At 45.9% G+C, this 27754-nt stretch overlaps 1 protein-coding gene across 1 annotated transcript; it reads left to right on the top strand.

Moving 5' to 3' along the window:
- Window positions 1–57: 57 nt before the first annotated feature.
- BCKDHA (branched chain keto acid dehydrogenase E1 subunit alpha) lies at window positions 58–27569 on the top strand. Its single transcript, XM_073598674.1, has 9 exons — window positions 58–217; window positions 7742–7918; window positions 9836–9922; window positions 11319–11427; window positions 11517–11678; window positions 18071–18277; window positions 24444–24585; window positions 24667–24838; window positions 27058–27569. Exons 1-9 carry the CDS (start codon window positions 149–151, stop codon window positions 27226–27228), a joined length of 1296 nt encoding a protein of 431 aa, XP_073454775.1. The 5' UTR covers window positions 58–148; the 3' UTR covers window positions 27229–27569.
- The last annotated feature ends 185 nt before the right edge of the window (window positions 27570–27754 follow it).

Consider the following 27754-nt stretch of genomic DNA (forward strand, 5'->3'; position numbering starts at 1 on the left):
GATCGGCGGAATAGTGAAATTCCCAGTCATTGTGAGCACCTAGATGTGTGTGAGGGGTTCCCTGCATGCTGAGCTCGGGACAAAAAATGTCTGTGTGGAGTCGGGGTCCTAAATGAGATCGGGCAGGTCAAGGGCAGTCTGAGGGAAGATGGCGGCGCTGAGGGCACTGCTGAGGATCCGGGCTCCGGCTGGATGGAGGGGGATGGTGGGCAGGCAGGTGAGAGGGGCTGAGTATGGGCTGTATATAGGGGTGGGGGGTGTATAGAATGAAGACATTGGTAGGGTCTGTATGTAGGGGTGACCATACACCATCCAGTCTCCTGTACAGCCCCCTCCAGCTATGGAATGTATTGTATGGGGACAATGGGCCAGCTTGGCACGGTATAGGTGTGTAGATTCCATACATCTGAGGGGAAGGTGACAATGGTTGTAGTAGTCAGTGCAACAACTGTGATGGCTGCTGTCTTCTGGTCCTGTGCTGAGCGAGCGACCTTCCCCCAGGGTCACTATGTGACAGAAATCACTGTAGTAGCGCCAGCGCTGCCTTCCGGGCCCCCGCACCAAGCCAGCCGCCTCCTGGGGTCACTATGTGGCAGGAATCACCATAGTAGCGCCAACGATTTCCTACGGGCCCCCCCGCACCAAGCCAGACGCCCCCTGGGGTCACTATGTGGCAGAAATCACCGTAGTATCACCAACACTCTTCTCCGGGCCCCCGCACCAAGCCAGCTGCCCCCTGGGGTCACTATGTGGCAGGAATCACCGTAGTAGCGTTGACGCTTTCCTCCGGGCCCCCGCACCAAGCCAGCCACCCCCCGGAGTCTCTATGTGGCAGGAATCACCGTAGTATCACCAACACTCTTCTCTGGGCCCTCGCACCAAGCCAGCTGCCCCCTGGGGTCACTATGTGGCAGGAATCACCGTAGTAGCGCCAATGCTTTCCTCCGGGCCCCCGCTCCAATCCAGCCACCCCCCCGGAGTGACTATGTGGCAGGAATCACCGTAGTAGTGCCAACACTGTCCTACCTTACCAAGCCAGCCACCCCCTTTGGTCACTATGTGGCAGGAATCACCGTAGTAGCGCCAATGCTTTCCTCCGGGCCCCCGCTCCAATCCAGCCACCCCCTGGGGTCACTATGCTGCAGGAGTCGCATTGAAGTAGTACAGGAACCTTTTCTAAAGTCGGAGCGACTTCAGTAGTGTTAATAAAGACGTCTCTCGTTGACTAACATGGGATTTCACATGTCATGCGACTTGGGGTCTCACAAGTCTGATCCCAAGTCACAGCAGTGTAAACTGAGCCAAGGGGTCCTCTAATTGGGTGAGATGGGAGTGGTGGTGTCACGATCTCCACCTCATCCAATCAGAAAATGTTCTGCATTCATTGAGAAAGATGCAAGGTGATCTGTGAATGGCTGCAGTGCCAAGCTGACCAATTGACCCCCTGTGATCAGTGTGTAGTGGGGCAGCCACCAGTCACAGCACCTGGAGGACAGCGGCCATCAATGTGGTAGACTACTACAATAGATCTCTGCTTCCACAGCAGTCCCAAACTGGACCAATGTAAGGGCTGGTTTACACTTGCAGTTGGGGATGGTAAAAACACATGGGGGGGGGGGTTAATTTACTAAAACTAGAGAGTGCAAAATCTGTTGCAGCTGTGCATGGTAGCCAATCAACTTCAACTTGTTCAATTAAGCTTTGACATTCCTGGAAGCTGATTGGTTTCTATGCAGAGCTGCACCAGATTTTGCGCTCTGCAGTTTTAGTAAATCAACCCCATGGTTGAGCTGAGCTGCGTTTTTACCACCCCCCAACTGCTCCCTCTAAGAAGCAAAGGTTGTAATCCTTTGTGGCAAAATTATCTTCCTACTGCATCCAGCAGGCGGTAATGTACATCCCAACCCCCTGTACACTAAAGTGCAGCGCACAGCACGGATTAACGTGGGTACATTCAGCCTGCCCATACATATGTTCGTATCTCAGCCAGTCTCTGCTAAAGTCAGTATTCATATCTATAAAGCTGCTGGGGAAGCTGCAAATAATTATTCCCCTTTCAGAATGTAAATAGCCAACATAACATAAAATGACTTCTCACGCATTCACTAGCATTCTTGTTTCTAACTCAATGCATGTGTTGTGTATGTAGACGAGTCGTCTCCTATGCTCCAGGCCACAACAAGCTGCATTGATCTGTTATCTAGGAGGCAGAACCGGTCACACCGGCCTTCCCTACGCCCCTAGGGAGTCAGCCAATCAGCACTCACGTTGCAGACGAGCCTCCTCTAGCAGTAACTGACCTTCCTGTTATCAGGACGCTGACAGCTGTACACATACACATTTCACCCTTTACATTCACTTCCCATAGGAGTTCATGGATGGAGCTTGTACAGGAATAAAGAAGATATAACAATTCTGCACCTGTCAAACAGATGTTCTGCTTCAATGGCCACACTACATCATCACTAATCAGAAAATCAGAGCTCTATGCTGCTTAATCACTTGCCACCCAGGCCAATTCTGACATTTCTCTCCTACATGTAAAAATCATAATTTTTTTGCTAGAAAATTACATAGAACCCCCAATCATCATATATGTTTTTTTTTTTTTAGCAGAGACTCTAGATCAGTGATGTCGAACCTTGGCACCCCAGATGTTTTGGAACTACATTTCCCATGATGCTCATGCACTCTGCAGTGTAGTGGAGCATCATGGGAAATGTAGTTCCAAAACAGCTGAGGTGCCAAGGTTCGCCATCACTGCCCTAGAGAATACAATGGCAGTCATTGCAACTTTTTATCTCGCACCGTATTTGCGTAACAATTTTTCAAACGCGTTTGTTTTTTTTTCCCAAAAAAAAAAAGTTTCATGCTTTAAAAAAAAAAAAAAAAAAACAGTAAAGTTAGCCCAATTTTTTTGCATAATGTGAAAGATGAAGTTAGGCCAAGTAAAAAGATACCTAACGTCACGCTTCAAAATTGCACACACTTGTGGAATAGCGCCAAACATCAGTACTTAAAAATCCCCATAGGTGACACTTTAAAAATGTTTACTGTTACATGTTTTGAGTTACAGAGGAGGTCTAGGGCTAGTATTATTGCTCTCGCTCTAACGTTCACGGCGACACCTCACATGTGTGGTTTGAACATCGTTTTCATATGTGGGCGGGACTTACGTATGCGTTCGCTTCTGCATGCGGGGACACGGGCGCTTTAATTTTTTTTTTTTTATTTTTATTGTTAATTTTACTTTAAATTTTTTAGTTTGATACTTTTAAAAAATAAATAAATAAAAATTTTGATCACTTTAATTCCTATTACAAGGAATGTAAACAGCCCTTGTAATAGGAATAGCGCATGACAGGACCTCTTTACAGTGAGATATGGGGTCAATAAGACCCCACATCTCACCTCTAGGCTGGGAAGGCTGAAATAAAAAAAGATGTTCTCAGCTCCCCAGCCGAGGCGACGCCAGTTGTTTGAATGCAAAGGCCGGGCGGGACGTGATAACATCGCGCCTGGCCTCCGAACGATCATAGAGACTCCGGCAACCATCTGGTCCACCGGAAATCTCTATGGTAAACATCCTGGGCCAGGGGAGCTGTTCTCCGACTCCCCGATGGCAGCGGTGAGTCGGTAGAAGCATCGGAGGGCGGCAGGAGCGGGGGACGCCCCCTCTCACCACCTGTAAGAAGGATCAATTGGCTGACCAGCCGCTATGATCATTCTTATGGTGGAGGGAATTGCCGGCTGAAAAAGACAATATCTGAATGATGCCTGTAGCTGCACCCATCATTCAGATATACCACCACAAATTCTAGGACGTCATATGACGGCCGGCAGGCGGGAGGTGGTGAAAGTGACACTAAACAATATCATTATTCCCCATTCAGTACTTAAGGTCCCTGTAATCTACTTTTCATTTATTTGTCCCTTGCTGTGTTTTTCTGCCTCCTTGTAACATCCTCTGCGAGTTCCTGAACCTCTCCCTTTCCCTCCTCACTTCCCTTGTTTTAGAACAAGTAGTGCACATTTGTTGTGGTCCTGTACACTGCTCATACACACTCACATCCCATGGTCTATCTCCAGGAGCGAGCAAGAAATGGGTGTCTACTTCTATACATACGGTGGGAACATGAAGAATGAATGTAGCCACTCTCTAACAGGAAGTCGGATCACACCCCTCCTCCATTCACAGAAGCTGCACTATAGTTTCCATCAATAAAAAAGCACTCTATGAATGGACCTTTCATCCATCTGCCCTTCCTCCATTCAGGCCGAGTTCACACCTATGCAGTTTGCACACTCCAGGTGCATTTTTGATCCATTGAATTCTATGGAACCAAAAAACAGAAGTCCCTGGCTCTTTCCATAAAATGCACAGATGTGAACGTGACCCATAGGAAACCATGTTAAATGGACTGTTTCTGCAAAACTGAAATGCACTAAAAAATGCAGAGGTGTGAACCAGGCCTTATAGAGTGTTTTTTTATTTGTGGAAGCTATAGTGCAGCTTCTGTGAATGGAGGAGAAGGGGCATAGTGGTATGCTTTAACAGTGCCTGTGATGGGTCCAGCAGCTATATTAACCCCCAGAAAATGGCCGCGGTTGGGGGTGTTGGACAGAGGATGGAAGCTTTCAACTTAAGAGAGCGACCACAACAAAGCACACTTCTTACTGAGGGCCAATTCACACTACAATACAGAGCGGCAGGAGCGATTCACCACTCTGCGTTGTCGGCTGCACTAGGGGGCAGTGTGGTGCGCAATTCATCACACTACTCCCTTTTTTAAAATTTTGTATGAGCTTTATTTGAAGTATACAAAACTTACACTTCATTCACTGCAATGTTCAGCGCTGCGTTTTCTGACATTGCAGTGCGATTCGGACCGGTGCCCTATGATAAAATACAGCATGTCTGCTTTTTAGCACAGTGCTAGGGTGCGCTGCAGTGTAAATTGGACACGTAGGAAACAATTGTTTCCTGTCTGCCAAAGCACATAATGTGAATTGGCCCTGAATCTAATTATCATCCCTTACTCCGATTAAAAAAAAAAAATGAAACTTCGGCTTTATTTATTATTGTGTCTGGGGGTAAGTCTCGGAGCCCATAATATACTAAATCAATCCACTGCAGTGTATTATATCTTTGCATTTAGGCAGCCCATTCAGTACAATGGATGGGGAAAAAAAAACATTTATGACCGCCTTCTCAAACCACAGCCACATTGATAAAAAAAAAAGCATGTTGGAATTTCGGCACGTGATTATTGCCAGTGGCTATAGCTGCTAGCAATAATCACTATGATCCTCCAGCCAGGGGGCTTCCTGCGACCCCCCCCCCCCCCCCTTATCAACACAAACGGAGGGTTTCCCCCATCAACCCGTGGTGGCAGGAAACCAAAGCTTTCCATCTACTGTATGCGAACTGCTCCAATGTAACTATGTAATAGAGATAATTCCTGGAGTTCAACTTTAACCATTTGCTGACCTCTTACGTAGATATACATCCTGTTAGCTGCAGCCATGATCTTGGTGCCTTTTTTTTTTTTTGCAGAGCCATTCAGATCACTTTTGCTAAACGGCTGATTGGTGGCTGTAAAACAAAACAAAAAATACAGTACTGAGAAGGGCCACTCCGCCTCTGACCGCCTACGATGGTTCCAAGGATTTCTCGTTCCACTGGGATTGCTTTACACAGAGGAGATGGAGTAGCATCAATTCCCTGTTCTTTGCTGTGATTGAAGAGGAGCTCTAGTCTGTAAAAAAAAAAAAAAAAATTAAAAGTCAGCAGCTACAAATACTGTAGCTGCTGACTTTTAATATAAGTACACTTGCCTGTCCAGGGAGCCCGCAATGTCGCCGACCCTGATCAGTCAGCTTCAGGTGCTGGCACCGGCATTGTAGGTAGGGAAACCCAGCGGTGAAGCCTTCAGGCTTCACCGCTGGTTTCCTACTGCACATTCACGAGTCGCGCTGCGCTTTCTGAATGGACCTGTCTTGTAGGACCTGTGTGTGTCCCAGAAGGCAGCTGGGGGAAGGAGGAGGGGCCGGAAATGTTGTAGATCGGTGATCTTACCTGGAAGTGGGAGCGGGTACCTATCAAAACCAGATACCCGCTCCCCCCCCAAAAAAAAAGTGCAGAATATGGCAGTGGAGGGGGGAGGGTGCGAACAAGCAGAGCTTCCACTTTTGGGTGGAGCTCCACTTTAATGAATCTTGCAGTTTCAGAGCTGTGAGCCAGGGAACCTGCTAATCAAGCATGACCTGTGCTTCATTAGCTGGTTTGGAGGGCGGGGGAAGATATCGAGGGTCTAATAGACCTTTGATGTCTCCATAAGGAATACCTGTCACTGCCCAAAGCTATAACATTGCTAGTCCCCTTGCAATAGCAATAAAGTTCAATACAAATAAAAAGTTTAATAAAGCAAATTAAAAAAAATATATATTAAAGCGCCACTGCACATAAGTCCCACATGCGTATGTAAACAGCAATGGCTCCACACAGGAGGTATCACTGTGAGCATTGGTGTGTGAGGAATAATTCCAGGGCCATAATTCACAGTTAACTCTAAACTGATAACCTGTAAAGACTTTTAAAACGACACCTATAAAAATGAGATTTTAGGTATTGTATTTTGTCACCATTTCACGGGCACATGTAATTTTGAGCCCTGACATGTTTGGTATCTATTTACTCAACACAACCTCAAATTTTATTTTTTGCTTAAAAAAAAAAAATTGGTATCATATTGTGTTTGTCTGCACTAAAATTGATTTTTAGTGTATCTGTTCTTGAAAATGTGCGTTTGATAAACGGCTGCACAAATCGTGTACTTTAAAAAATTGTAACACCCACTATTTTATTCTTCAGGGCCTCTGCTTTCAGAAAATATGTAATGCTTCTGGGTTCTAAGTATTTTCTTGAGAAAGGAAAAAAAAATGCTGATTTTAACGTGTGAGGGAAAAAAAATAAATAAATAAAAGAATTGCCCAGGACAGCAAGTGGTTAAATTGTACATATGGCTTTTGTTTAATTTCTGAATGGAGTAGGGAAGGATTGGGCCTCATTCACAGGGGCATTCTACAAGGTACACACGTGTGAGGGTCATGTTTACCTGCATGGGTGGGGGATGCACAGGTGTTCTGTGTATCCCCGTCATGCAATCCCATTCAAGTCATGCAATCCCATTCAAGTCGATTGGGACGCAGCAGTTGCACAGAGACAGGCGCTGCTCCCAATTTGAAAACCATGTGGATGCACAGCACCTGAGTACGGATGTGTGCTGTAGTACACCTGTGTACCTGTTGGGGAAATTCACCCTCTCTATTTGTCCCGGTGATCTTTGTCATCAGGGAAGAAAATGACGGCAAATTCACAATTTTACATTTCTTACAAGAACAAGAGGGGAAGGGAGCACTGCCAATGGGGACACCAATTCTGGTGACATCTGTCTAAGAGGGGAATTCCCTTCACTTTGTAGAGATTTCCTCTTCCTGTTTCATCTCTGGGGCAGGAAGTGAAGGAAAATGTCTCCTACAGGACAAACACTGACTTAGTTTTAACCATTATCTGCTCTTTTCACAATAGAAAAAAAAAAGGTTTTGGCTATAGATAAACTATAATGCAATGTATGGCCTTCAGTTTTTCATGGTTGCCTCTGTATTGGGTAAATAAGCTGCCTTGTTGTTCCTGTTAGCAATTTGAATTCTTTATCTTTATTGTGCTTTGTCATCCCAGGCTACTCGCCCCCTCAGTGAATTCACATCTCTGGAGGAAAAGTCGCAGTTCCCGGGAGCCTCAGCTGTGTTTGTGGACTCTCTGGAGTTTATTCAGCCCAATGTCATCTCTGGGATTCCGGTGTATCGGGTGATGGACCGACAGGGGCAGATTCTCAACGCCAGTGAAGACCCCAATGTATGTGCCAGTTTGCGTGCTTGGATTAGATTGCTTTTTGTTACTAGGGAGGATCTGTCATCTCTGAATAAGGGGTCAGTACACTTATATCAAAGCAGGCATTTGTATTGGCCCTTTTTACATGTTTGGACATGGACTAAGTATGCAGAAGAAGAGTTAAAGGAGAAGTATGGGCTTATGAAAAAAAAAAAAAAAAAAAACCTACACACTCCCCTCCATGCCGCAGCTATATGTGATACTGTAGTTCTTCCACATCAGCTCTAAGCCGAAAAATTGAGTGATCACATGACTGTTGATTGCTCAGTTCTCGGTCTGCTCCAAGCGGAAAGCAAAGATTGTCAGTCACTGCTATCCACTTCTCTTTTCCAGTGCTCACTGGAGCACCAAGCTGGGGAGGTTAGGTGCCACTGGCTCTGGTTCTTAGCCACACGCTGAGATCTGGAGCCAGCTTGTCAGTCAGGCAGCTGGGTGGCTGCTGACAATATTGTCAGGATCCTCCCAGAGCCTGAAGTGGCTCTGCCCCATCAATAGCCCGCTATTGGCTAACTCTGGGTCTAAAAACTCTTATTGCCTTCACCTGACCATTATAATTAAAGGCACCTCATCCCAAATAAATGTATATTGTATGCAAACATGGAATAGGACTTTATATAGGTACCAAACACACAAAGTAAATAAATTATCTAAAAAGATATACCGTATATACTCGAGTATAAGCTGACTTTTTCAGCACGTTTTTTATGCTGAAAAAGCCCCCCTCGGCTTATACTCGAGTGAGGGTGCAGCCTCACTGTGCCGATCTGCAGCTGTACCTTTTGATAACCAAAACAGCGGGTATCTCTCGCTGGGTCATGTAGTCTGTTCGTTGGTTGTCCACTGTACCAAAGCCCCGCCTCCTCCTCGTCCGTGATAGACGGAACACTGATTCAGTTTCCCAGCATTGTATCAGTGTTCCGTCTATCACGGACGAGGAGGAGATGGGGCTTTGCTACAGTGGACGGCCGCCGAACAGACTGCATGACACAGCGGGAGACACACGATTTTTTGGTTATCAAAGGTACAGCTGCAGATGGGCATTGTTTACACAGTAGCTGCTGCATTTCCCACCCTAGGCCTATACTTAAGTCAATAAGTTTTCCCAGTTTTTTGTGGTAAAATTAGGTGCCTCGGCTTATATTCGGTTCGGCTTATACTCGAGTATATATGGTAGCTCTTTATTAGTTCGCAATTAAAAGTTAAAATATTGACACAAAAGGATTGCAATCCTTTTATAGCACATGTATACATTCTATCATGTGCAAATATCTTAAATATGAGTCTGTACCCGCACCTCAACTCATAATGTGTCTTCATCGGGGGAACGCCTATAACAGGAGAATGAAGACTCCTGAGTTGAAACGCATTGAGGTGTTGGTACCTAAATAAAGTCACTTTACTGTGTTTGGTACCTATGTTCCCCATTCCACGTTGCATACAATATAACTCTGGGTCAAAAAACAAATGTAAAGCTGGCCATAGATGGATCGAAATTTATCAGATTGCGCAGGGACCAGCCAGATTTTTTTATCCATCTATGGCTGTTTCTGACAGAATCTAATAATTGACTTCTCTCAGACCAGCTTGTTGGAAAAATTTCCTTTGATCAGCGATGCAGCCATCAGCTGTATTCTGACAGCGGAGGAGTCACACTTACATAATAAAATAACACAGTCGGGAGAATTCCCCAATCCACATTGCTTGTGTGGATTATACAGGTATCTGCACCCCCCCTCCCCCCTGAAAGGTGCCAAATGTGACACCGGAGGGGGGGGGAGAGTTCCAAAAAGCGGAAGTTCCATTTTTGTGTGGAACTCCACTTTAAGGAGTACATTTTAATAAGTAACCAGTTACAATGTTTGTTCTTATCCCTTCTTTCAGATCCCTAAGGAGCAAGTACTTAAGTTATACCACACTATGACCCTACTCAACACTATGGATAGGATCCTGTATGAGTCTCAAAGACAGGTACGTAATTCTTTAGCTTGCATTGGGTGGTGAAGACCATACCATAGCTACCTTATAGCTGCCTTGTGTCTGTTACCCAGAAGTGGGAGGGACAAACCCCATATCTCATGGTTCCCCTCTATGTGATCCTGCGCAATGGATGGAACAGACTACATGTCTCCTTTTTGTTCTGCGTCACCTTGCAATGGGAAGGGTAGACTGCATTTTTCATAGCAATCTCCTGTCTGTCTCACCCTGCACAGAGAGGAGTAGACTCTATGTGTTATAGCTGCCTCATATCTACTTTCTTTCTGTCACTTTGCTGTAAGAGGGACAGAATCCATGTTTCATAGCTCACTTCTGTCTGTCATACTGCAGTGGGAGAGACAGACTCCAATAGGGGTTGATTTACTAAAACTGGAGAGTGCAAAATCTAGTGCAGTTCTGTATAGAAACCAATCTGCTTCCAGGTCTTGTTGTCAAAGCTTAATTGAACAAGCTGAAGTTAGAAGCTGATTGGTTACCATGCACAGCTGCACAGGGTTCTGAGTGCTCCAGTTTTAGTAAGGCCCCTTTCACACTGGGGCGGTTTGCAGGCGCTATTGCGCTAATAATAGCGCCTGCAAACCGACCCGAAACAGCCGCTGCTGTCTCTCCAGTGTAAAAGCCCCGAGGGCTTTCACATTGGAGCGGTACGCTAGCAGGACGGGAAAAAAAGTCCTGCTAGCAGCATCTTCGGAGCGGTGAAGGAGCGGTGTATACACCGCTCCTTCACCGCTCCTGCCCATTGAATTCAATGGGACAGTGTGGCTATACCGCTGGCACTTTGCGGTGGTTTTTAACCCTTTCTCAGCCGCTAGCGCGGGGGGGGTGAAACCACCCCCCGCTAGCGGCCGAATACCGTCGGTAAAGCGCCGCTTTCAATAGCGGCGCATTACCGCCGACGGCGCCCCCGCCCCAGTGTGAAAGGGGCCTTAATCTCCCTCTCACTCCCCCCCCCCCCCCCCCCTTGTCTTACAGTGCAGTTCTGTCTGTGTCACCCTGCACTGGAAGGGAGGGACTCCATATATCATAGCTGTCCTCTTCCTGTGTCACCCACCAGTGAGATTGACAGACCCCCATGTCTCGTAGCTCCTTTCTGTCTATAACAAAATGGTGGCCGTCTGCACACAGACACTGACTCCCTGTTGCATGAGTGTGAATAGAATGGGTAAAAGATGGCTTCTGCTCCTGTTCTTCACCTGTAGAGAACTCCTCAGAGGCATTTCGCCCTTTTTGGGGCTTAATCATACTGGCTTCTGTCTGTGTCACCCTGCAGTGACAGGTACAGACTCCATGTCTGCTAGCTCCCTTCCATCCGTGTCACCATGTTGTAGAAATACTTATACTGGTGAAATCTAATTTTCTTATGTTCCAGGGAAGAATTTCATTCTACATGACAAATTATGGTGAGGAGGGCACTCATGTGGGCAGCGCAGCAGCTCTTAATGACACAGACTTGGTATTTGGACAGTATCGAGAGGCAGGTGAGCTACAATTTCTAAATATGCAATTAAATTAAAACATATAATGTGTATTCTTCTTGTAACCAGTTTTCCTGTATGTTTCTTTTTAGGAGTCCTGATGTACAGGGGGTATCCTCTGGATCTCTTCATGGCACAGTGCTATGGTAATGCCTTAGACCCTGGCAAGGGACGGCAAATGCCTGTACATTATGGCTGTAAAGAACGGAATTTCGTTACCATCTCTTCTCCATTAGCAACACAGATACCACAAGGTAAATTTAAGTGGAAGGAAAGGCTTTCTTTTAATTTAACTTCCTGCAATCAGTTAAACCATATACATATGTGTAAAACGTTTAAAAGATGTTTGTTTCCTCCTTTCTTTAACCACCGGCCTTACGCATATTTGCAGCCTAAATGTAAACATTTCCTTGCTGAGAGTGCACGCTCCTAGTACAGTTGCCAACCAAGTTGGGAAAGCTCACCATGCATACTTGCGATCGCTAGCTTTCCAGTCATGTGACCCCTGTGACAGCCAATCACAGTGGTCCCATGACCCAAATGTCCGCCTCTGCCTCACGGCATCTAGAAGCTCTTAAAGGGCCAGGTGGTGGCAGGAAGGGGTTAAAAAACATTGATGTCACATGACCGCAAGTTTATACAGGTAAGGCGGCTTGTGAACATAACTGTTTCCTTCTAGTAGCATAATTTCCAGATATGAAGTGCCTCACTGGTGGGTGTGAACATGCAGGACAGGATGGGGGCAAGGCTGAGAGGAGCTATGGTGTGCTGGTTAGGCTGACCATACGTTATAAAATTTTCCTTTAGATTTCCCAAAACCATATAATATTAGGTCAAACCTTAACACTTTCAATTTGTATCCAATCAGGCAGGCCCTTGCACTACATAGTTGAAGGTAAATCTAAAGGAAATGAAATAAGAAAATTGTATAATGTATGGCCAGCCTCACACAGACACCGACAACGGTACCAGGAAGTGCCCGTAAACAGCCACATTCGACTACACAGGCACATTGTTGTCGGTGAAGCACAGGAAAGTTCCTGAAGGTCTACAGTACAGTGCAGGATCATTTGTCCTGCATTGTACAAGATGACGTCGGAGAACTGCCATCGGTTGTACAGCGAAGAGAAGCAGCTTCAAGGGACCAGTCATGCTGCGTGAAGGAAGTCCTTTGGGAGAAAGGAATATGGTGTTTCACCTTATTTCGCTCCCTCTAGACACAACAATGTAGCCGTTGCGGTGTGGAGGATGACCCAATGTAAGGGTAACTTTTTTAAAAGATAGGGGTCTTTTTTTCCCGGTGTGTTTTTAGATTTGTGATTTGAGCCAAATGTCTTTACCCAAATACCCTCATACATTCCCAATGTAACATTCATTCAACACTCTCCAAGCAGTTCTATCACCCAGGAAGAAACTCCTTTATTTCCTGGTTCAACATTACAGTTTATAATTATTAAAGTGGAACTATGGGCAAAACATTTTTTTTTTCATTTTTGAATAGAGCAAGGAAAGGTTATAACCCGTCACTTTTTTTTTCGCCATCTGTGTCCCATTGGGGAGATTTCCCTTCACTTCCTGTCTCATCCCCAAACAGGAAGTGAGAGAAATCCTTGCAAATTAAGAGGATCCCTTGGGGACCCCAGGTCACCCTAACTAATGTTCCCATTGGAAGATTTCACCTCTTATACTTTTTTTGGGTACAACCCAAAACTTGTTCTTTTCTTTTACTTTCACTTTCAAGGATAATGGTAAACAGGACAAACAGGACAGTGGTTGTAAAGGCAGAAGGTTTTTCATCTTAAAGTATAACTAAAGGCAAAATTTTTTTTTTCGTTTTTGATAAAGGGGAAATAGATTAGAGCTCTTGTCTGTTGTTATTGCTGCCTGAGTCCACATTAAGGAGATTCACCCTCTCTCATTGTCCTGTTTACCATTATCATTGAAAGTGAAAATAAAAGAAAATCCCAAATTTTGGGGGCGTGGCCTGGAGCGGCATGAAGTAGGACGCTGGTGAGCAGAGCTCCGCTGAACCGATATCCTTTCAGACACATCCTGTGACCCCCATCCCCTGCAATCCACCCACCTGAGGCTGGCTATGAGTCCGGAACCCTCTGAGACCATGTCCAAGCAAAAAAAACTTACGGATTCGGTGGCTAAGCTGGGCAAATATCGCAGAGGAGATCAGGACCCCTCTGAGCAAGATGACGGCGCCACGCTGGGAGAGGAGTCTAATGTGGGGACAGACACAGCGCAAGAGCTAGATGTTATTACAGCCTTCCAGGAAGCTATCGCGTCCTGCCAAACCACTCTGACCGCCAGGATTGAGGAGGTAAAAGTGGACATATCCCTTGTGAGACAAGATTTCCAGAAGCTCCGAGACAGAGTCAAGGACGCTGAAGACAGACTGAGCACAGTGGAGGATTCCCTCCCCCCTCTCCAAAACTCCTCAGACAACATGCAGCTGCAAGTGAATCCGCTCCTACAGAAGCAAGACGAAATGGAGAATAGACTCAGAAGGAGCAATCTGAGGTTCATTGGTCTGCCTGAAGGAGTGGAGGGAGCAGACCCATCCTCAATCCTGGAGCAACTCATATGGTTTGCGCAAAAGTTATAGCGTTTACAAAATAGGGGATAGTTTTATGGCATTTTTTTTAATATTTTTTTTTTTTTTTTTTTTGCTAGTTTTGGCGGAGATCAGCGATTTTTATTGTGACTGCGACATTATGGGGGACACATCGGACATTTTTGACACATTTTTGGGACCATTGTCATTTATACAGCAATCCGTGCTATAAAAATGCACTGATTCCTGTGTAAACGACACTGGCAGTGAAGGGGTTAACCACTGGGGGGGTGGGGAGGGGTTAAGTGTGTCCTAGGGGAGTGATTCTAACTGTCAGGGGGATGGGCTGTGTGTGTGACGTCACTGATCTCTGCTCCGATGACAGAGATCGAGTGACACTGTCACTAGGCAGAACGGGGAGATGCTGTTTACATCAGCATCTCCCCGCTCGTCCTCTCCGTGAGGCGATCGCGGGTATGCCCGCAGCAATCGAGTCCGTGGGACCCGCAAACCCGACTCACGGAGATTGCGGCAGGCGCGCGCACGGCGGCAAATTCAAAGTAACGTACGGGTACGTTACTTTGCGCAGCCGTGCCATTCTGCCGACGTAAATGTACAGGAGCCGGATGGGAACCGGTTAAGGAGGCTTTTTCACCCACCTTTTGTAGTTGAGAGGGCTCATCACATTTCTGGTAAACCTCCCCCGGCCGAGGTTCCTCCACATACGTTTATAGCTGAATTTCTAAACTACAGGGACCGTGACACCATATTGCGTCTGAGTAGAGAGAGGGGGAATATCCCATACGGCAACAAGACGATTGCGGTGTTCCCGGATTTCTCTGCGGAGGTACAGCGCAGACGGAAAACCTTCACTGAAGCCAAAAGACCCCTCCGCATTAAACACGCGAAGTACGCCATGCTCTTTCCTGCTCGCCTACGGGTAGAGGGGGAGGACAGATTACACTTTTTTGATGCAGCCATTGCCTGGCTTGAACGTGGAGATGCCCGCAATTAAGTATGTTATTCACTTATTTCTCTATACTTCACCTGCATCACTGGCTGACTAATTTTCATTTCCATGACCCCTTTTGCCCAGCCTGAGTGCCAGCTCCTCACATTGTGCATTCCCCCCCCCCCTTTTCAAATATTGGTTGATGCCCGGCCCTTTGCACTCTCCTAGTTATGCGGCTATACAGCCTTGACATGCAGTCTGACCTATCCTGTTGTGCCTGACAAAACTATGTACCTGTGTTTTGTACATGTCCCTATACATGCAGGAATTTCTCCCCCTGACTTTTGACTTCTTTACCACTGGAGGTCACTGTTGTTCCACTTTTGTCTCCACCTACGCTTATACTGTACACCTACGGTCAGACTGCACGAAAACTTTTTGTCTTCTTCCCTTCATCGCCCCGGGTGCTAACCAATCATCTCCTCTGTTTTCGGTGATGTTGGACTAGTCGCACTTCTTCCTTTTGTTTGGCGGAAACGTGAACAATTCACCAAGAAGCTCACTTCAACACGTGGGCTGAGTCCTATGGTATGTTTTGTTATGCAGCGAAATTTCGCTCCCCTTTTCCCTTTTGCGAGCCTGTGCTAGAATGCATTATTGTTTATTCCATATGTTATATTCCTTTTACTTACAACCTTGTGCCATGCTCTCATTGGATCCTATGCATTTCCTTCACAGGTTGGATTATGTTGTTTTCATGTTGGCAGTTTGGGTACTATGCCCACACAAGTTGGGGACAGTGTAGGGTGGGGAGCAGCGGCTCGGCTGCACCCATAGCAAACTGCTTGCTGTGGGGGCACTTGACAGGAGGGAGGGACCTGAGAAGAAGAGGATCGGGGCTGCTCTGTGCAAAAAACACTACACAGAGCAGGTAAGTATAACATGTTTGTTACTTTTAAAGAGAAAAAAAATTAGACTTTAGTATCACTTTAACAGGGACACAGACAGCAATAAAAGCTGACTGGGGGTCTAATCTCTCCCCACTCTAAAAACTTAACAAAAAGTTTTGCCTTTAGTTATACTTTAAAGGGGTTGTAAACCCTTGTGTGTTTTCACCTTAATGCATCCTATGTATTAAGGTGAAAAAACACCTGGCAATGACCGACCCCCCAGCCCCCCCATTTTACTTACCTGAGCCCCGAATTTCCCTCGGCGGAGACGCGCTGTCCCGCTCTACACAGGGTCCTGGCTCTTGATTGGATAGATTGATAGCAGCGCAGCCATTGGCTCCCGCTGCTGTCAATCAAATCCAATGACGCGGGGTCGGGGCCGAGTCGGCATTCGCGTCTATCGACTAAATGCTGGATTTAGGAGCGTGCCCACAAGGTAACCCCCCGGGAAAGCGCTTCTCCTGGGGGGTTATCTGATGCGGGGAGAAGCTAACAGTCCCGCCGAGGGACCCCAGAATTGGATGATCGGGGCCACTCTGTGCAAAACGAGCTGCACAGTGGAGGTAACTATGACATGTTTGTTATTTTAAATAAAAAAATTTTTAAAAAACGGGCCTTTACAATCACTTTAAAAAACGTAATATTATGCAGCATACCATTCATTAGATGTGATGATTGCATTAGTTTTAATTTTTAACCTATTTTTTCGACAGCAGCTATGGTAATCTTGGGGGAGGGAAGTGTTAGTTACACTAGCAGACTTAGATACACTAACAAACTGAACCTGAACTCCAGCTAACACTTCATCAATCAGTTCCAGCAAACAGTTTTTTTGTTTTTTTTTTTTTTTTTTTTCCTTTTTCCTTTTAGGATAAAGGTTTTACATATATACAAATTTACATATATACAGTATCTCACAAAAGTGAGTACACCCCTTACATTTTTGTAAATATTTTATTCTATCTTTTCATGTGACAATACTGAAGAAATAACACTTTGCTACAATGTAAAGTAGTGGGTGTACAGCTTGTATAACAGTATAAATTTGCTGTCCCCTCAAAAGAACTCAACACACAGCCATTAATGTCTAAACCGCTGGCAACAAAAGTGAGTACACCCCTAAGTGAAAATGTTCAAATTGGGCCCAATTAGCCATTTTCCCTCCCTGGTGTCATGTGACTCATTAGTGTTACAAGGTCTCAGGTATGAATAGGGAGCAGGTGTGTTAAATTTGGTGTTATCGCTCTCACTCTCTCATACTGGTCTCTGGAAGTTCAACATGGCACCTCATGGCAAAGAACTCTCTGAGGAGCTGAAAAAAAAGAATTCTTGCTCTACATAAAGATGGCCTAGGCTATAAGAAGATTGCCAAGACCCTGAAACTGAGCTGAAGCACAGTGGCCAAGACCATACAGCGATATAACAGGACAGGTTCCACTCAGAACAGGCCTCGCCACTACTGTACATTGTAGCAAAGTGTCATTTCTTCAGTGTTGTCACATGAAAAGATATAATGAAATATTTACAAAAAATGTGAGGGGTGTACTCACTTTTGTGAAATACTGTAAATAAAAGCTGATCATTATAAACACCCCTGTCAGTGGTAAATGGATTTTCTCTTTCCTCTGCTACATCTGCAAGAGAGCTTGTTCTTTTGAAAAACAACAGACTTACTGACCGGATCACCAGGTGAAAATAATACAAAGAAAACCTTAAAAGGAAAAATAGTGCAGCCATTATATCTAAGAATTGGTAAGCTGCAAAATAATGTTTGCTGTGGGGTTTAATACTGCCCCTTTAAATTTCCAGTTTCATCTGCTTGCTTACTGGACAGTACATTGATGCTCTTGCACTGCTCAGTAAAAGTGGGCCAGCGACAAAGGAAGCTGCAATGCTGATCCAGCAAATATATATGTGTCTTGGCTGCTTGTGCAGTGTGGCAGAGGTGTGAAAATAGCAAGTTTGGTTGAACGGATTTACTAGCTCATTGGCTAGTAGATGTGCTAATAAATGTATGTCAGATGTATTTTTAGCAGCTTTTTGAGTTTTGTTTAAAACCTGTCCTTCCCCAACCCCCCCCCCCCTTCATATTTTTGTTGTTGCCATCATTCTGTACCGCACATAATACTAGCTTTCCTGATGTACAGTATATATTAATTTCCTATGATAATTTCCTTATAGCTGTGGGTGCAGCATATGCCATAAAACGCGAAAATGTAGATCGTGCCGTCATTTGCTACTTCGGGGAAGGTGCAGCAAGTGAAGGAGACGCCCATGCTGCTTTTAACTTTTCTGCCACGTTGGAGTGTCCAGTGATCTTCTTCTGTAGGAATAATGGATATGCCATATCCACCCCGACCTCTGAGCAGTACCGCGGGGATGGCATTGGTGAGTCTTACATGTGGACCACACTGTACACCTGGGTCAGAATCCGATATATTAAATGCATTAATTGACTTTATTTGATAGTTACATTTTCTGGTTGTTGTGCTGTTAGTTGATCCTAATCGGGTCAATTCACCAAGAGATAAATCCTGCATGTATTTTTGAGTTAAAATACCCAATGATGGTATTTATCTCAAAAGCAGTCAATTCATATTATTGTTATATATATCACTTAAATTTTGCGTTATTTTTGGCATTTTTTCACAATTTCTTTTTTTTACATGCTAAAGGCTAGTACACACGGGCTCAAATGTCGGGTGGCATTGGCCGGTTCAATAGAAACTATCCGACATTCGGCCCGTGTGTACTGTAGTCGGTCTTACAGAAGCCGGCCATTCAGCCAGCTTCTGTCGATGAGGCATGACCGAAATAGGTCTGCCGATTGGCTCCCGATCGACGCTCTCAGCCAGTGGCTGACCAGAGTGTTCTGGTGGGGGGGGCCTTCCCCCTGTCAGAACACAATAGCACAGCAGGGGAAATCACTGTACTAACTTCAGATTGTTAGTACAGCAGCTCCTCCGGAGCCGTCAGTTTTTTTTTTTTTTGTTCAGCTGTGCTGGGTTAAACAACAGAAAAACGATTAGTGTGTACTAGGCTTAAAGTGGATGTAAACCCTTGCATATACCCAGTGAAGGGAATAGCCTCAGATGATACACAGAGATGAAACAAATCCTCCTACATAAGTTTTACTTGTATATCTGCTGTCTTTCCCTTTCTACACTCTTTGGAAAGTGCAGATCGTGTTAAAATCATTCTTAAATCACCTTTCAGGACAACCTTGGAGAGCGCAACTCCGCCCATTTTCTAGGAAACACATGCAGCCTTTAAATCCCTCCTCTTCCACCATGGCTTCAGTTATTGTGTTTCCTCTGCTATGTTGGAAGCCCATGCTGGAACCAGGGGGCTGTGCTCTCTCCAAGGTGGAGGGTGTTCCGCAATGTAAGTGCCCGCAGGAGGCGCAGCGTCTGTGTGCCCAGGGTCCGCTGGCATGGCTCTGGTGGCCGGGTGGGTGCCGCTGCTGGTCAGCCGGGTGTCCTGCTTATCAGTTCTGGGTCCCAGTCGATAGGTGACATCATATCTGGTGACGCAGCTTCCTGCATGGCGCTAGTGGTTCCAAGCGCCTGGAACGCAGAAACTAGGGGGCGGGTATGTCGAATGACGTTTCCGGTTCCGGACCTCGTTAAAGATGCCGGGACCGGGAAAAGTAAAAAACCAGATGGTTTCTCAGTACTCTGCTGCGTCCATTGCCAAAGATGGAGGAGAGACCGACAGCCACGGCGGAAGCAGGCGCCCCAAGCACCAGTCAGGCCCAGGTAAGAGGGGTACAGTGGTACCTTTATTCTGACCCATATGGGCTTATGTTTTGCTGTTTTGTTGGGTCCTCCCTGCAGGGAGCCTGTAGATGCACGGTCAGAGGTTACTTCACTCAAACCCTGCAGTGTGGACTGAGAGAGAGGCCCCTTCTTTTCCAAGACCCTTAGGAGAAGGTTTCCCTTCGAAGATAAAGAGTCAGAGGTATGGAAAAAGAAACCATGAGATGCTGCATTTTCACAGGTTTCCCAACACACAGACCTAGCATTTGAGGACATGGGGGTGCTGAAGGATGCGATGGATAAAAGAGCAGACTCCCTCCTGAAAAGAGCGTAGGATTCCACATCAGCCAGCCTCAAACCTGCTATGGCTTCCACGGTTGCCACAAGAAACCTTGAATGCTGGGTAGAGAAGTTGAAAAGCTACGTAGAGGAAGGCACATCATGGAAAGATCTTTTTGAGTCCTTTCCATTGATACAGAAGGCAGTAAAGTACATGGCTGATGCATCTGCTGAATCAGTTAAGGTGTCAGCAAGGTCGTCGGCGCTGGTGAATTCAGCCAGACGTGCTATCTGGCTAAAAACTTGGTCTGGTGACACAGTTATCAAGATTAAGCTGTGCAGCTTACCTTTCTCGGGTGATCTTCTCTTTGGTCCGGATCGTGGAACAGTCTTGGACAGGATAGCCAACAAGAAAAAGGCTTTCCCTTCCAAAAAGAAACAACCGATCAAAAAGAATTTTCGTACTGTTCAACAGCCCCACAAAAATAGGGATCAAGACCACAAGAGCCGCTGGGTCTCCCAAAGGGGTAAGGGAAGAGGAGTTCTCTTCAGATCTCCCCCAGACCAGCCCCCTAAAAACAAACGAGTCTTACCCCAGTAGGGGGAAGATTGTCTGCCTTTCACCTACAGTGGAACAGAACAACTACAAGCCTGTTTGTGAAAAACGTAATCTCCCAGGGATATAGTCTGGAGTTTTCAGAGCCACCCCCGAGCAGATTCTATGTTATGGCTTCTGCAACGATGAGCCTGCTGCAGGATCTGATTCAACCAGAAGTGATTATCTAGGTCCCAAAAAGTCAGGAAGGCCCAGGCTTCTTTTCCCATACCTTCCTGGTGAAGAAGCCTTCAGGGAACTATCGGTTGATTCTGAACTTAAAGATCCTGAACAGATCGATCCGCTACAAACATTTCAGGATGGGCACGATCCATTCAGTCATGAAATTACTGACTCCAGACTGTTTCATGGCATTTCTAGATCTAAGGGGTGCCTATTTACATGTCCTGATAACTCAGGCTTCTCAATACTTTCTACGTCTGGCCCTTAACTTGGGGACCTCAGTCTGGCCTCTCCAAATCAGAGCTCTGCCATTCGGACTTTCATCCTCCTCCAAAATTTTTACAAAGATAATGGCAGAAGCTCTGGAACCTCTGAAGCTGAGAGGGATTTCAGTCATCCCATATCTGGACGACCTGTAGTTTTTCGCAGACTGCATAGAACAAGTCTTGACAAATCTCCAAGTGTCTCAGGCTCACCTCAAAGACTTAGGGTGGCTCTTGAATTTAGAAAAATCAAATCTAGAGCCCACGCAGGAGATGGGCTATACCATAAAATTGGAGTTTCAAAAAGGTTTTTCTGCCACAGGAGAAGAGGGAGAAGATCTGCGATGAGACAGGTTTAGACCAACCTCTCAGTGTCAGTCAGATCAGCCATGGCAGTCTTAGGCCTCACGGCATCAATTCCAGCAATTCAGTGGGCCAGATTACATTCCAGACCCCTCCAAATGAATACCTTACAAAGATGGTCACACCAGAAGCCGCTAGAAAAACAGATCAAACTTATCTCAAACGTAAAGCGGGCGCTCTGGTGGTGGAGGAATTCAACCAACCTGGCAATAGGTCTTTCCTGGGTCTTTCCCCTTGACAAATGTCTAACAGACGTGAGTTCTTGGGGCTGGGGAGCCCACCTGGATGGTCAGACCTCTCAGGGGGCCTGGTCCAAAGCGGAAGCCCAAAAGTCCTCAAATTGGCGGGAATTGAAGGCGATCTTGGTCTCCTAGCCTTTCAACAAGTGGTAAGGGGACAACATGTTCAGGTTCTCTGACGATACAACTGCAGTAGCTTATGTGTTGAAACAAGGAGGAACCAGGAGCAGAGGGCTCCTAGAGCTGGCCAGTCAGCTACTTACCTGGGCAGAACAGAACGTGGCCTCATTGTCAGCAGTCCATCTGAAGGGATCCCAGAATCTGCTAGCAGACCTACTAAGCAGAAGGAGACTGGTAGAATCAGAGTGGAGTCTAAACCAAAAAGTTTTCTTGATGATCTCCGAAGCTTGGGGGCAACCTCAAATAGATCTGTTCGCCAGCCAACAGAACTCGAAATTACAGAAGTTCTTCTCTCTCCACCGAGAAGACCAGGCAGTAGGCATAGATGCTCTCGCCCATCCGTGATTACCAGCTGTGCTACGCCTTTCCCCTGATACCACTGGTTCTAAGGAAATTCAAGGCGGAAAATATCAATCTGATCCTAGTCACTCCCTTGTGGCCAAAAAACCTGGCCACAGAACCTCCATGGAAGCTGCCCGACTACATCTAACTGCTTGGTTTCTGAGAAAGACCTCCTGAAACCCAAGGGACTTTCTGATAAATTAGTGAAGACCCTACTTTCCAGTAGAAAAGAGGTAACTTGGGCCATATCCCTGAAGGTTTGGAAAAAAATCAATTCCTGGTGCACTTCTAAGGGCCTCCAGGTCAAAAGTTTAGTGTCAGTCTTAGAATTTCTCCATGATGGAATGGAGAAGGGGCTGGCAGCCAGCACCCTGAAAACCCAGGTGGAGGCTCCATCAGTTTTTTTTTAGAGGACTTTATCCAGAGAAGTCTTAATTTCAAGATTTTTTAGGGCACTGGCATGAAATAGGCCAGTAGCCCAAAGTTTCTCCCAGTTGGGATTTGCCTGTTGTTTTACAGGGTGTCACGGGAGCTCCATTTGAACCCTTAGAGAAAGTAAAAATTTTTTTTGGTAGCCATCACATCGGCAAGAAGAGTCAACGAGCTTCAGGCCCTGGCACTCACAGAACCTTTTCTGAAGGTCTTTTCAGACAGAGTGATCCTTCAAACAGACCCAGCGTTCCTACCCAAGGTTTCTTTGACCTTTCACTGCTCACAAAATAGTCCTGCCCACTTTCTCTTCAACTCCTGCCAATCCGGGGGGAAGAAGCCCTTCACACACTGGACGTGAGGAGATGTTTGTTACACTTTCTAACACTCACTAAAGAATTCAGAAGGTCAAACGCATTCTTTGTGATATTTTCAGGCTCTCATAAAGGGGAGAAAGCTTCCAAAAGCACTCTGGGCAGATGACTTAGATTGGCAATCACAGAGGCCTACAAGGCCAAGGGAGAAATGCCTCCCTCAGGTATTCCTGCTCATTCTACAAGATCAACAGCAGTTTCCTAGGCCGAAAAGGGGCGGTGCTACGCCTGAACAAATTTGCAAGGCTGCCATTTGGTCCAACTACTCGATATTTCTCAGACATTATAGGTTAGACTTACTGTCCGCCGCAGATCAAGCCTTCGGCAGGAAGGTAGTGCAGGCAGTAGTACCACCCTAGGGTAAGTTTCTTGGTTATCCTCTCCAAGGTTGTCCTGAAAGGCGATTTGAGAAAGACTTGGTTGGACTTACCGGTTACGGTATTTCTAAGAGCCTTTCAGGACAACCGCTAATTCCCTCCCTTGTTTATCTTAGAAGTGGTTTCAAGTGTCTATCATGGTTGTTTGGTTTTCTGTGCTTTGTTTCCCAGTATGTCGGAGACCACACAATAACTTAAGCCATGGTGGAATAGGAGGGATTTAAAGGCTGCAAAAAATGGGCAGAGCTGCGCTCTCCAAGGTTGTCCTGAAAGGCTCTTAGAAATACTGTCAACGGTTAGTCTAACTAAGTCTTTCTTCCTGTTTTAGCAGCACATAGGGGTGGGCGTGGAGTCTGGGCTTACAATGTGTGAGAGCGACCGCACTTAGAGCTTTGGAGAGAAATAAGAAAACACTATAGATATATGTGCTTAGGTCACATTTCATAATTGGGGTTTGCAACCACTTTATAGTGATATTTTTCCTTTAAAAATAACAAACATGTTATACTTACCTGCTCTGTGTAGTGGTTTTGCACAGAGCAGCCCAGATCCTCTTCTCTGGTCCCTCGCTGCCGCTTCTGGCCCCTCCCTCCTGCCGAGTGCCCCCACACTGTTTTTTTTTTTTTTTAATCTTTTCTCTTACCTTTTCTGCTGGGTTGTCTTCAGAAAACATGCATCCAGTGAACCCAGTATTGTCTGATGTAATCTGCTTCTCCGCTTCTGTATGGCGGGTCCTATGACCTCATCTTCTCATTCTTCATCAGAGGACTGGCTGTCTCTCCTTGGTTCTTGCAGCCACCCCTTCATAATGCACTGCAGCGCATACACATTGTGGTGTAGATTGCCTTGAAGCCTTCTGAGATACAGAATGTGAGAATCCCAGGTGGCTTCAGGCAGAAAATCTAGGCGAGAAAGTCAGAAGCAAAGGGTGCATTCCAAGAAAAAAGAGCAGTGCAGTGAGGTGTGTGTTAACCGAGCATTACCTGGTCTGCAGTTTTGCACCGACTCCGAGAAATAAAGATACTAGCAGGAGAAGTCCATTGATAGCAGGACAGCCAGAATGATAAATTTGACAGGTATCATGTGTGTCCCCTCCTTCCCCCATTTTGTTCTGTTCTGAATGTTCTTATTTAATAACAGTGTACCTTTTAAAGTTTATTCTATTATTGCAGCTGCCCGAGGTCCTGGTTATGGAATCATGTCTATTCGAGTGGACGGAAATGATGTCTTTGCAGTGTACAATGCGACCAAAGAGGCAAGACGCAGAGCAGTAGCAGAGAACCAGCCATTCCTCATAGAGGCTATGACGTACAGGTAATTTAGGAATGTACTAGATATGTGGGAGGGATGGTTCTCCAGGGAACAGGACTGATCCTTATGCCATTGTTATTAAAGGATTGGACATCACAGCACCAGCGATGACAGTTCTGCCTACCGGTCAGTGGATGAAGTCAACTACTGGGACAAACAGGATCACCCCATTTCTCGGCTTCGTCACTACATGGGGCACAAGGGCTGGTGGGATGAGGATCAGGAGAAAATATGGAGGAAAAAGTCCCGCAAACTGGTGAGATGGTCTATATCAAGCATCATTATTGGCGGACCGGGTCACTGTCCCACCCAGACTACCGCGGTCCCACCATTTAGTAGCCTGTTCTTTCCTGGTGAGCTGGAGGTGGAACAGTAGTGGATGGAGAGAGGGAGCAGAAGCTAGCGGAGTTAACTTATCGGGTTAACCAGCAGGTGATTGGTTGCTAGGATGCAGGGCAGTTCTAGCAACCAATTTGCTTGTTAATATGAAAAGTAGCTGTAGCTCCTACTTCCACCCTTTGTCCAGAGCTGTCCTGCCTCCAGCTCTGTGCTCTGCAGAACACATGTGGAAAGGTAAGAGTGTGTGGGGACAGAGCTGCACGGAGGCTGTGGTGTGTAATGGGGGGCAGAGCTGCAGAGGGGGGTGTGAAGTGGGGGGGCAGAACTACAGGGGAGGCTGTGGGGGGCAGAGCTGCAGAGGGTGTAAAGTGGGAGATGGCTGTGGGGGGCAGAGTTGCGGGGGGTGTGAAGTAGAGAGCAGAGCTGTGGGGGGGGGGCTGTGGTATGAAGTGGGGGGCAAGGCTTCAGGGGGGTGAAGTGGGGGGGCAGAGCTGTGGGGGGAAACCTGCATGGGGGTTTGAAGTAGGGGGCAGAGCTGTGGAGGTCTGTAATGTAAAGTGGGGGCAGAGCTGCCAGGGGGATGGGGGGGGGGGGGTTGTGGTGTGAAGTATGGGGGCAGAGCTGTGGGCAACTGTGATGTGAAGGGGTGGGCAGAGGACAATGCTGTGATGGGGGGGGGGGGCGGGCACAGCTGTGAAGAAGGGCGGGCTGGAATGATGTGTAGGGGGTCAGAGGACATTACTGGGGGGGGGGGGGGGGGGGGTGAAGACACTGCTGTGAAGGGGAGATTGTGATATAAGAGGAGGGGGCTGTGATGCAAAGGACCTTGCACAAATATGTGGTTTGGATCTCTGCTGGAAGAAAATTTTAATGATCGGATCTCTATAAATTTTAATTCAATACCCCTGGTCTATGTCTATATATACTGTGTGTGCACACACACACTAACCTAAGTGAGCTAAAGCCCAATGGCATTAAACTAATATGATCAACTGCCACCTACCTGTTTTTTTGCATATGTGTACATAGCACATTTGTGTGTTTTTTATAAGTGATCCTGCTGCACTACATTATTATTTTTTTATTCTTCACAAATTAACTGGAGTTAAAGTAGAACTATAGGCAAAACTTTTTTTTTTTTTGGATAGAGTAAGGGAGGGTTTTAACCCCTGTCAGATTTTTGTTCACCATCTGTGTCCCATTCTGGAGATTTACCTTCAATTCCTGTCCCATAGCCAAACAGGAAGTGAGAGGAAATCCCTGCAAATTAAGGGAATTCCTTGGGCCCCCCAGGTCACCAGAACTAAGTGTCCCCATTGAAAGATTTCCCCTTTTTTACTTTTCTGGGGACAACCCAAAATTTGTTTTTTTAACTTCCAGTGATAATGGTAAACAGGACAAATAGAGAGGATGAATCTCCCAAATAGGGCCACAGACAGAAAAAAAAAAAACTGACAGGGGTTCTAATCCCTCTCCACTTCATCCAAAACAAAACAAAAAAAGTTTTAGGCTTGAAAGCCCACACAAGATAGATATATATATATACTGCCATTGTTTGTATTTTAAAGTATGGGCTCTGGAACTGTTATCTGATCCTTCTCTAATGATCGACTGAACTAGAACTAGCACATTAGCAAAATAACCCCCCTGTCCAACCTGCTCCCCTAATTTCTCCTGGAGATGTTTAAAAGAGAACCTTGAAATCTGTTTTACAGAAAAAAAGACTTCCCTGGACCCCCTGTGGCAGGTTCTATGATCAAATGTGTAGGTATTGGTCATGTGATCCTAGCTGAAGAGGCTCCAGGAACTGACATTAAGGCCCAAAATCTGATATTTCCTTCTAACAGACCTCTCGTTATCAGTGGCCAAGAATTTTGGTCACATGACTTGATCAGCCATTGAGCAGCCTTTTTTCAGGGTTTCTTTTTTTACCATCTGTTAATCTGAAAGGCAGGAGTGCTATGGAAAGGGATTGTTTCTTCGCTGTAGGCTGGCAAAGCAATATGGTTGTAGTATTGGAGTTAGCGATATTTAGCTACTAACCAGGTGCCAATGGAGTATGGAGGCTTTTTTGCTGCAGAGTTTAGCATGTTTGCGTCCCTATACCCATGACAGCAATGCATTTTTTTTTTGTAGGTGATGGAAGCTTTTGAAGAGGCTGAACGCAAACGTAAGCCCAAACTCGAATACCTTTTCAGTGATGTCTATGCTGAAATGCCACAACATATAAAAAAACAGGAAGAGTCCCTAGGGAAACATCTGAAGTTGTATGGGGAGCATTACCCTCTGGACAGCTATGAGAAATAACCGGACCATAGACCTATCTGTATAATTACTGTTACTCTAAGATTTCAGTTAGGAGGAAGCACAACACTCCGGACCATGTCACCTCCTCGGGGCTGCCCATTCCACCTGTTCATTTTTTATGGAAGCTGTATATAAAGGTACATTGGGTGTGGACTGCTTTTAACATAATTAGGTATTTGGAGGTGGAGAGACTCTGAGCCGTGTCTGACAGTTGGAGAGAGAAGACCTGCTGCTCTGTGTAACCCATAATACTGAAGAACTAATGGTGGAGGTAAAGTACTAAATATCTAACGGTGGAGGAACTGTAAGAATGTTGCTGTGAATAAATGTCTTACAGTGTTTGTGTGTTCTTTGCTTTCAAGTCCAGCTCGGTTATTTTCATTGTAAAACACTCTAGTAAGTGCAGAGTTCACAACTGGTATATTATATGTGTCGCTCCTAAATACTAAAGGATGGACGATGAATCTGAATAAGATAATAAAAAAAGAGGCCGCATTAATTCTATGCAGGAGTCTTTTAACTCAGG

This window comes from Aquarana catesbeiana, linkage group LG09 (assembly GCF_042186555.1).
Source record: "Aquarana catesbeiana isolate 2022-GZ linkage group LG09, ASM4218655v1, whole genome shotgun sequence".
NCBI lineage: Eukaryota > Metazoa > Chordata > Amphibia > Anura > Ranidae > Aquarana > Aquarana catesbeiana.

Bases quoted from the DNA above. Each gene is read 5' to 3' on its own strand.
- BCKDHA (XM_073598674.1), top strand. From the start codon at position 149: ATGGCGGCGCTGAGGGCACTGCTGAGGATCCGGGCTCCGGCTGGATGG. The intron at 9,923-11,318 runs GTACGTAATTCT...CTTATGTTCCAG, and splicing joins TGTATGAGTCTCAAAGACAG to GGAAGAATTTCATTCTACAT. The intron at 18,278-24,443 runs GTGAGTCTTACA...CTATTATTGCAG, and splicing joins GTACCGCGGGGATGGCATTG to CTGCCCGAGGTCCTGGTTAT.